Genomic DNA, 9,606 nt, shown 5'->3' on the forward strand with positions numbered 1-9,606 from the left:
AAAGCACAGGACACGAGGCAGATGCATGCGCACCACAACAGGGCAGGGCCTCGGGCAGGGCCTTGGGCCAGCCAGCAGCCAGCAGCGTGGGGAACTCTGAAGAACGCCCCGCCAGCCTGGCCAGACTTGCCGCCTCAGGCCCTGCTGGATGACGGAGCACACAGAGCACAGACAGCGTTGCTTTGGAAAACACCCTGCGTGGGGCAGCCAGTCACTTGGTCACAGAAACCTGAGCAGGGCACTGGGCAGGGTAAGCACGCACTCGGCAGGGTAAGCACGCACTCGGCAGGGTAAGCACGCACTGGGCAGGGTAAGCACGCACTCGGCAGGGTAAGCACGTACTCGGCAGGGTAAGCACGCACTCGGCAGGGTAAGCACACACTTGGCAGTGCAGAGGACCTGGAGCTCCAGGGGCCAGGAGACAAGCAGCAAGAAGAGAAGACAGCGCCTCCCCAGACTCCGCAGGACACCTCTAGTACCTTTCAGGTACTTGGATATGTTATTATGTGAAAAAATTTTTTTGGTTTTTGAGACAGAGTCACGCTCTGTCACCCAGGCTGGAGTGTAGTGGCACGATCTCAGCTCACTGCAACCTCCGCCTCCTGGGTTCAAGTGATTCTAATGCCTCAGCCTCCCAAGGAGCTGGGATTACAGGCATGCGCCACCACACCCAGCTAATTTTTGCATTTTTAGTAGAGATGGGGTTTCACCATGTTGGCCAGGCTGGTCTTGAACTCCTGACCTCAGGTGATCCATCCACCTCGGCCTCCCAAAGTGCTGGGATTACACGCATGAGCGACCACACCCAGCTGAAAGAATTTACTAAGAAAATCGTTAACATGTAAATGTGTAAATCCCTAATTTAAAAAGGGACAGAAGACCCAGAAAGACGTACATCAGAGCACTAACTGTGCTCACTGGTTAGGAGTGAAGGCCTTCAGTGGGAGCTTCCACTCTACTGAATGGTGCTGCTGTAATATCTAAATTATTTTCCAGGATATTATATCTTTTTTTTTTTTTTTTTTGAGACGGAGTATGGCTCTGTCGCCCAGGCTGGAGTGCAGTGGCCGGATCTCAGCTCACTGCAAGCTCCGCCTCCCGGGTTTACGCCATTCTCCTGCCTCAGCCTCCCAAGTAGCTGGGACTACAGGCGCCGGCCACCTCGCCCGGCTAGTTTTTTTTTTTTTTTTTTTTTGGTATTTTTTAGTCGAGACGGGGTTTCACGGGGTTAGCCAGGATGGTCTCGATCTCCTGACCTCGTGATCCGCCCATCTCGGCCTCCAAAGTGCTGGGATTACAGGCTTGAGCCACCGCGCCCGGCCAGGACATTGTATCTTATAATTTTTTTTTGAAACAGGGTCTTGTTTGTCGCCCAGGCTGGAGTGCAGTGACTCTATCATATAGCTCACTGCAGCCTGGATTCCTGGGCTCAGGCGATCCTCCCACTTTGGCCTCTCGAGCTGCTGGGATTACAGGTATGAGCCACTGTGCCTGGCCCAGTACTGTGTCATTTTAAAAACTCAAGAAGGGGTAATATAGTTGTCCATAATCTTACAAACCACGGTCAACAGAGCACATCATTTTCTCTCTGTATATGTTAGTGTTATAATTAAGCCCTGAATTCAGTGTGATTTTGAATCTTTTCTTCCTGGTAAACAAGCCAGCCCGACACAGCCAGCGCACAATGAACAAGCCATGGCTCTTTGGTTTCTCCCATGGGAGCCTCTGTCAAGGCCGTAGCTTCCAGAACACCAAAACTACTGGGAGAGTAAATTCTTACAAATAATTTCCAGAATGTTTAGAATAACAAATCCTGGGCCAGGTGCAATGGCTCACACCTGTAATCCCAGCACTTTGGGAGGCCGAGGCTGGCAGATCACTTGAGGTCAGGAGTTCGAGACCAGCCTGGCCAACATGGCAAAACCCCATCTCTACTACACATACAAAAAAAATTAGCCGGGCGTGGTGGCAGGCGCCTGTAATCCCAACTACTCGGGAGGCTGAGATAGGAGACTTGTTTGAACCCGGGAGGCAGAAGATGCAGTGAGCCAAGATCATCCCACTGCACTCCAGCCTGGGCGACAAGAGCGAGACTCCGTCTAGGAAAAAAAAAAAAAAGGCAGGGCATGGTGGCTCACCTGAGGTCAGGAGATCGAGACCAGCCTGGCCAACATGGCAAGACCCTGTCTCTACTAAAAATACAAAAATTAGCCGGGTGTGGTGGCATATGCCTATAATCCCAGCTACTAGAGAGGCTGAGGCAGGAGAATTGCTTGAACCCAGGGGATGGAGGTTGCAGTGAGCCAAGATCACCCCACTGCACTCCAGCCTGGGCGACAGAGTAAGACTCTGTCTCAAAAAAATAAAGAAAAACTAACAAATGCTGTGTTTTAGTTAAATTATGCTTTTCTCCTGTTGTTCTCAATAAGAGTAGGGTGCACCCTCCCCACCACAGCTACAACAGGTACAATGTCAAACTCTCTACCCACGGGCTGCTCAGGCCCCTGAAGTCCTGTGGGGTCAGGCCCGGGAGGGTTCCACTGGGGCCCCCATGCCGCCTGCTTGAGCCCTGCCACACTGCTCAGCTCCCTCGTTGGCTGGGTCCTGCAAAATCCCCGCCTCAAGGAAACCCAGCCTGTTGCCAGGAGGGTTTCCCAAGCATCATCGGAAGGCCTAGGCATGTGGATTTTCAGAGTTCCTGGGAACGGCACACAACTGGGGATGGAAACCAGCGTCCTAGAGCCCAAGTGTGCCCCAGGTGCAGCGAACGAGGGACGCACGCGGGCCTCGGGGTTCTGAGGGACAGTGGAGAAAGCAGTGTGGTGGCAGCCTCAGAAAGCCCAAGGCCACCTGCACATGGGGGTGAGCCCTCGAGGGGGCTCCTCGCTCACCCACCTGCACCTGCTCCTCAGTGGTCTTCTCCATCCCACTGTGGCCCTCGTCACTGAGGGCTCCGTCCTTTCCCTCCTCGTCGCCTTCGTCATCATCCTCACTGCTGTCACTGCCGGAATCTTCCAGGCCTGAGAACACACTCTCCTCGCCGTCAGAGATGTCAGAATCGCTGCCGGTGCTGTGGCTGAGAGGAGAGGTGCGGAGGAGAGAAGGCTGCAAGGAAACACTGGGTTGGTGACAACTGCCCCTCCAGGCATGGGGTGCTGAACACTGCAGGAAGAGCTGCCTCTCACCCCTCCAGGCACCCACCAGCAGCTCCATGCAGCCTCCAGGACCACATCCCTCTAGTCACAAACTTCCACCAAAACCATCCACCCAACCTGAGCCTTCCTCATCTTCTACCTCCACTGACAAGACAGACTCATGCCTTTGGCATCGACATTTTAATTCCTAGCACCTCACGGGGAAGGGGCTTTTCAAGGACAACCTCCTCCTCTCGGAGCTCAGCTCTCAGCGCAGAACTAACACTGCTCTCTACCACCACTGCCGCTCCAGAGGCCCTGTGGGGTCGGGCCGGGCTGGACTCCACTGGTTCCCTCACACAGCCTGCCTAAGCCCTCTCCACACCTCACGCTGGCATCCAAGGCCCCAGAGTCATGAGGTCACTAGAAAAGGGGCTGGGGGCTGGAAGAGAACCGGGGTCCCCAAAGGGCTTTTACCACCTGAAGCAGAAGCCTCCTCATTTAACCAGATTGGGACCAACCATTGATCAGCAAAATGAAAGGATTGGCTGACGAGTCACAGGAATGACAGACTCCAATTACAACCACGCACCAACCCACCCACTCCTCTCTCTGAGCAGAGCCCTGCTGGCTGCGTGACACCAGCACACATAGTGTTTGGGTCCTTCACTGGCCTTAAAAAGTGGAACAAGAGGCCGGGCTCGGTGGCTCAAGCCTGTAATCCCAGCACTGTGGGAGGCCGAGACGGGCGGATCACAAGGTCAGGAGATCGAGACCATCCTGGCTAACCCCGTGAAACCCCGTCTCTACTAAAAAATACAAAAAACTAGCCGGGCGAGGTGGCGGGCGCCTGTAGTCCCAGCTACCCGGGAGGCTGAGGCGGGAGAATGGCGTAAACCCGGGAGGCGGAGCTTGCAGTGAGCTGAGATCCCACCACTGCGCTCCAGCCTGGGCGACAGAGCGAGACTCCGTCTCAAAAAAAAAAAAAAAAAAAAGTGGAACAAGAACTTCGATTATTAGGAAGCAGCTGAAGGCCAGGCACAGTAGCTCATGCCTATAATCCCAACACTTTGGGAGGCCAAGGGGGGTGGATCACCTGAGGTCAGGAGTTCAATACTAGCCTGGCTAACATGGTGAAACCATCTCTACTAAAAATACAAAAATTAGCCGGTGGTGGCGGGCATCTGTAATCCCAGCTATTCACGAGGCTGAGGTACCCGGGAGGTGGAAGCTGCAGTGAGCCGACATTGTGCCACTGCACTCCAGTCTGAGCAACAGAGCAAGGCTCTATCTCAAAAAAAAAAAAAAAGAAAGAAAGAAAAAGAAAAGAAAATGGAAGCAGTTGAATGTAGAATTCTAGATTTTACTGCTTTGCTAATAGTTTACAAGTCTCACTTAAGGTATCACCCAGATGTATTAGCTATGACATACTGAGTGTTCACACAATGCCTCTCTCACACAGTCATGATGTGTCTTGGTACTCAGTCAGCTCCACAATCACAATAACTAGTGGAAATGGCATGCATGGCCTGGGCGCAAACAACTGGCTCCTGAGGACCATTTAGCTCGAGGGTGCAAGCAGCAGAACCTGGCGCCTAGAGCGGCCTGCGGGCCACTCAGCCCATGGGAACCAGGATGAGTTGAGTTCGCTTCACAAAGCAATGGGGCAGTTTCAACAACCCAGCGCGGCCGAGGGGGCTGTGAGGGGCTGGCTGTCCATTCCCTCCACCACCCAATTTGACCATCCCCACAACCAAGACGGGGCTGAGCTGGCAGAGGGCAACAGAGAGTTCTGATACAGCAAACGCAGCAAACCTGGGTTCTATTCAGGTTTTCTTATTCTCATGTCTATCCCATGAGCATAAAAACGCGATTAACTAGCGTATAAGTAGGTTAAGCAGTTACTGGGGGCGCAAGCCGAGCCCTTTTACTGGCAGGACGCACAAATGGAACGGCCGGAGAGGCTGCTGCAAGGGGCGCTTATCCCCACTCCCTGCACCCCCGTTTCTTTGCTTCCCGGACGTCGTCCTTCACTCTGCAGTCTGCTCTGCCTAAGACCCCCCGATAGAGGAGCTGCGCCCACGCCCAAGGCCGATTCACTGGGCACGGGCGCCCAGGTGACAGCAGCCGGGCCCACCCGCCCCAGCGCGGCCACGTGCCCGCTGGGCCCTCTAGGGACGCGCCTCGCCGCCCCGCATCGCCGCAGTCACCTCCGGCTCGGGCTCAGGCTCCAGTTCCGGCTCCGAACGCCGCTTCTCCGGCCGCACGCTCGGCGCCGCCGTGCGCCCCGCGCCCCGCGAACCCGCCATGTCCCGCCGCGCGCCGGCCGCGACCCGAAAAGCCGCTTCCGGCAGCTACAGGGCCGCGTGAGCAGGAGGACGCGCCCCGCCCAGTCCGGCCCCGATTGGCGGACGGGGATTGGGGGGCGGGACCAACACGCGCAGGCGCGCGGCGGGGCCGGGGGCCGGGGCGGGGTCGGAGCCTGCGTGCTCGCGCCGGGGGTGACGCGAGAGGGCGGCAGCGGCGGCGGCGGCGGCGGCAGCGGCGGGAGCGCGCCCGTTGCAAGATGGCGGCGGCCATGCTGGGCCTTGGGGCTGTGTGTGCGCAGCGGGCGGCGGCTCGGCCCGGACGGCTGGCGCGGCAACGGCGTTAGCCCGGTTCTCGGCCCCTCTTCGCGGCCTCTCCCTCCGCCTATTCCCGCCTTGCCCGAGATGGATCTGCCCGTGGGCCCCGGCGCGGCGGGGCCCAGCAACGTCCCGGCCTTCCTGACCAAGCTGTGGACCCTCGTGAGCGACCCGGACACCGACGCGCTCATTTGCTGGAGCCCGGTGAGGGCAGCGCGCGGGCGCGGGGCCCGTGGGGACCGGGAGGGAGCAGGGCCGCGGTGGACGGCGCGGGAGGGCTGCGGGGAGGGGCCCTGCCACACCTCGACTTACGCGCGGTGAGCCTGCCCTGCCCCCGCGAGAGAAGGGCGGCGGGTTCCGAGCCTGCCCAGACGCAGAGCCTTAAGTTGGGAAAGCGGCTGCGAGACCCACACCCGATTCAACCGCTGCCCCAGCGAAGTTTCCCTGGGATGGGAGAATGGGGCGTCCCTTGCATCGGGCTTCTGCTAACTGTTGGGCGGTTGCGGAAGTGTCCGCGCTTAGGGCAAGCACCCGGCTTCGGCCAGCGGACGCTGTGCTCCAGAGGACATCGGCGTCCCCGGGGGACGGCCTACGGGGTGCTGGGTCGGCAACTATTCGGAGAAAGTCAGGACTTGGCACGTGAAGCGGAGGGCGTCGCTGTAGTGGAAAAGGAAAGGCAGTGGAAACACAAACTAAGACGTCATGGAGCTTCAGGTTGATCTCAAGCCCGTTTCCGAATCCCAAATCTGGGTTTCCCAAGAGGAGTTTTGTTTTTTATTCTTTGTGGGGCGTCTTTACTCGCGTCTCTGTCTTCAGTTGCCTGGCAGCAGGCTTGTTTACACGGTCCGACCCTGCAAGACCGGACAGCTCCGGTTTGCAGAAGTAAATCAGTGATTGTCTGGAGTTGGAGATCAGAATCTGCTGTTCACATCCCGGCTGTGACGTCGTGTCCGGTGAGGGGCAGAGCCACAGCCTGTGGCTGGCAAGTGATGGCCTGAAGAAAGGCCACACTGGCCGAGCGGGGTCACTCTTTGCTGTGATACTAGCACTTGGGGAGGTGGAGGCGGGTAGATCACTTGAGGCCAGGAGTTCGAAACCAGCCAAGACAATATGGCAAAACCCAAACTCTACTAAAAATACAAAAAATTAGCCGGGCGTGGTGGTGCTTGCCTGTGGTCCTAGCTACTTGGGAGGCTGTGATAGGAGGACCCCCTGAACCTGGGAGGCAGAGGTTGCACTGCACCGAGATTCCGCCACTGCACTCCAGCCTGGCAAAGAATGAGACCCTGTCTAAGAAAAAAAAGAAAAAAGAAAGGCCACTGATCATTGGGAGCTTTTGGAGGGACCGTGACAGGCGGGGTGCCACCAAGCATGTGTGGCCTCCCAGGAGCTAAGACCCCAGAGTTCCTCAGGCTCTGCTGAGTGCCTCCCATTTGCACAGCCTCTTTCTGCTGTTAGGAATGAAGAAAAGTCTGAACTGAAGCTGCCCCAGGCAGGAGGCCAGGTCTTCTGCTTCTCGGGTTTACTGAGGCTCTGCTTTACCTACAGAGTGTTTGGGAATAAAGAGAGGACTGGAAATCTTAGCTCTTGTTAGAAACACTTTCTATTTGTCCTGCTGACACCTCTGTCTGTGTCGGCCTTCCCATCCCCAGGTCCCATCCCGGCGCAGTGCACCTTCCTGCAGGCTGACTTCATCTCACCATCTCTTCATTCTAGACCTTGGCATTTTTGTGCAAAGGAAATATTCCCATGTTTCTGTTTTCTTTATCCGTCTTTTTCTTTTTTTGAGACGGATTCTCGCTCTGTCGCCCAGGTTGGAGTGCCGTGGTGCGATCTTGGCTCACTACGACCTCCACCTCCCAGGTTCAAGCAATTCTCCTGCCTCAGCCTCCCGAGTAGCCAGGACTACAGGTGCACGCCACCACACCAGGCTGATTGTTGTATTTTTAGTAGAGACGGGGTTTCACCACATCGGCCAGGCTGGTCTGGAACTCCTGACCTCAAGTTATCCACCTGCCTTCGCCTCCCAAAGTGCTGGGATTACAGGTGTGAGCCACTGCACGCGGCCCTTCTTTCTTTTTCTTACTCCCCTTAACCCTCAGAGGTACTCTCTTGCCCCATTGTGGGAGGGGCATCTGAGATTATCTGGGATATTCTAAGCTTAATCCTACTAGCATGATCTGTCCTGTCCCATAATCTGCTTGCTGTTTCTGCTTAAAAGATTATGAGGCATGTGGGTTAGGTCCCAGTGTACTCTTTTTTGAGACCGAGGCATGTTCTGGGCAGGGCTTTTGAGCAAGGGAGGCAGATTTGATGAGGCCTGTGGCCAGCCTCCACTCTACTCACAGGTGCACCACCTGCGGCCTGTTCTCCCTGGGGAGGGATGGGGCGCCGACTGGAATGTCAGTGTTTGGTTCCACCTGCTCAGTATCGAGTGGCAATGGTTGGTGCAGGATGCAGCAGTGGGGGTGAGCATGGCAATGAGATAGAAACACTGACTTCCAACTAGAAGGAAGCCCTTCTCCAGACTGTGCAGGGAGCTGCAGAGCTTTCTGGCGCTGGCTGCGTGGCCTGGAGAAAGGAGGTGATCGTCCCATCCTGTGGCTTTGAGAGCACTCACACAAGCCCTGAGGACTCCATGTCGGCAGAGTCCCAACAGGGGACACTCCCACAAATCTACTGCCCAGGCCCAGCTGGCTCTCAGAGGCCTTGCGAAGGCCCTGGTGCTCTTGCTCTCTGCTGCCTTCTCTGGGAGAGTCTCCTGGCTCAAAGTCTTACCACCATTCTGCCAAGAAAAACCCTCCCTGTTTGACACAAGAAGATGAGGCAGAATCACAGGCATGGTGACTCATTCTCAAGGCTGAATAACTTGGGGGAGACTGAGGCCCAGAAACTGGCCAGTGACTTTACTGAGCCTGGCCAGGAATGGGACCAGGTCTGGATAACCATTGCACTTCCCCTCCCTGGCCTGCGATCAGGACTCCCACTATAGCCACTGGAGGCAGAACGCCGGGTCACTGTCCAGGAGAGCCCATGTGGTGGGGACTATTGGTGGGGACTATGGCCCCATCCCTCTGGTGGCTGATTTCCCACCCCCCAGACCCTCATTCCCATGAGCACCCCACCCACACAGGCAGAGGCCTTGAGGGGACCCAGCAAGTCGTGGAGGACAGCACAGCCCCACTGCCTTGGAGAGGAAACATGTCAGCCACAAGGTTATGATCCCGGGAGATCACACAGGAGCATGGGCGTGGACGTGGGTGGTCCTCCCTCAGCCAACTTCTTAACAGCTTCTCCCAAAGGCGCACCTGGATCCAGTACCACTGAGACCCAAAGACGGCGTTGGGGGACTGAATACCTGGGCTGCCAGGCAGCTTCATAGAACTGAGACCCGTGAGACCAGGGACCCACAGCCTCCCTGCCCCGTGCCCTGGTGCCAGCCCTCAGCCCAGCTTCCTCCTCTGCATGCAGCAGCTCCTCTGTCCACCAGTGGAGGCTCTTCTAGGGCCTTGCTGGGCTGCAGCTGACTCAGGAGGGCAGCAGCCTCTTCAGAGAATTTGACAGCATGGAGACGCAAACAAAAGCAGAAAGTGAAGCCTCAGAACTAGGTTCACCATCATCTCAGTTTTTTACAAGCTATGATTTTGTCCCACCTTTATTAACAAGATGAGGAAGTATGAAAAGTAACCTTGACATCTGAGATGGTGAGATTACAGATTTTTTTTTTTTTTTTTTTTTTTGAGATGGAGCCTCTGTTGCCCAGGCTGGAGTGCAATGACACGATCTCGGCTCACTGTAACCTCTGTCTCCGGGGTTCAAGTGATTCTCCTGCTTCAGCCTCCTGAGTA

General features: G+C 56.4%; 2 protein-coding genes across 4 annotated transcripts in view; one reads left to right on the forward strand and one right to left on the reverse strand.

Moving 5' to 3' along the window:
- The window catches only part of BOP1 (BOP1 ribosomal biogenesis factor), a 29,490-nt gene extending 23,981 nt beyond the window's left edge, over window positions 1-5,509 (reverse strand). For both annotated transcript variants that reach the window (XM_023188212.2, XM_023188211.2), the window contains exons 1-2: window positions 5,345-5,509; window positions 2,896-3,105 (exon numbers count right to left, since the gene is read on the reverse strand). In XM_023188212.2, coding sequence (XP_023043980.2) covers window positions 2,896-3,105; window positions 5,345-5,443 — 309 coding nt within the window. In that variant the 5' untranslated portion in view covers window positions 5,444-5,509. The remainder of the gene's footprint in view (window positions 1-2,895; window positions 3,106-5,344) is intronic.
- A 182-nt stretch (window positions 5,510-5,691) lies between these two features.
- Window positions 5,692-9,606, forward strand: part of HSF1 (heat shock transcription factor 1) — a 26,014-nt gene continuing 22,099 nt past the window's right edge. The window contains exon 1 of one of the 2 annotated variants that reach the window (XM_023188214.3): window positions 5,692-5,962. In XM_023188214.3, coding sequence (XP_023043982.2) covers window positions 5,846-5,962 — 117 coding nt within the window. In that variant the 5' untranslated portion in view covers window positions 5,692-5,845. The remainder of the gene's footprint in view (window positions 5,963-9,606) is intronic. The other variant, XM_026449691.1, reaches the window with a different exon arrangement.

The sequence above is a fragment of the Piliocolobus tephrosceles genome, chromosome 7, assembly GCF_002776525.5.
Source record: "Piliocolobus tephrosceles isolate RC106 chromosome 7, ASM277652v3, whole genome shotgun sequence".
In the NCBI taxonomy this organism is placed as follows: domain Eukaryota; kingdom Metazoa; phylum Chordata; class Mammalia; order Primates; family Cercopithecidae; genus Piliocolobus; species Piliocolobus tephrosceles.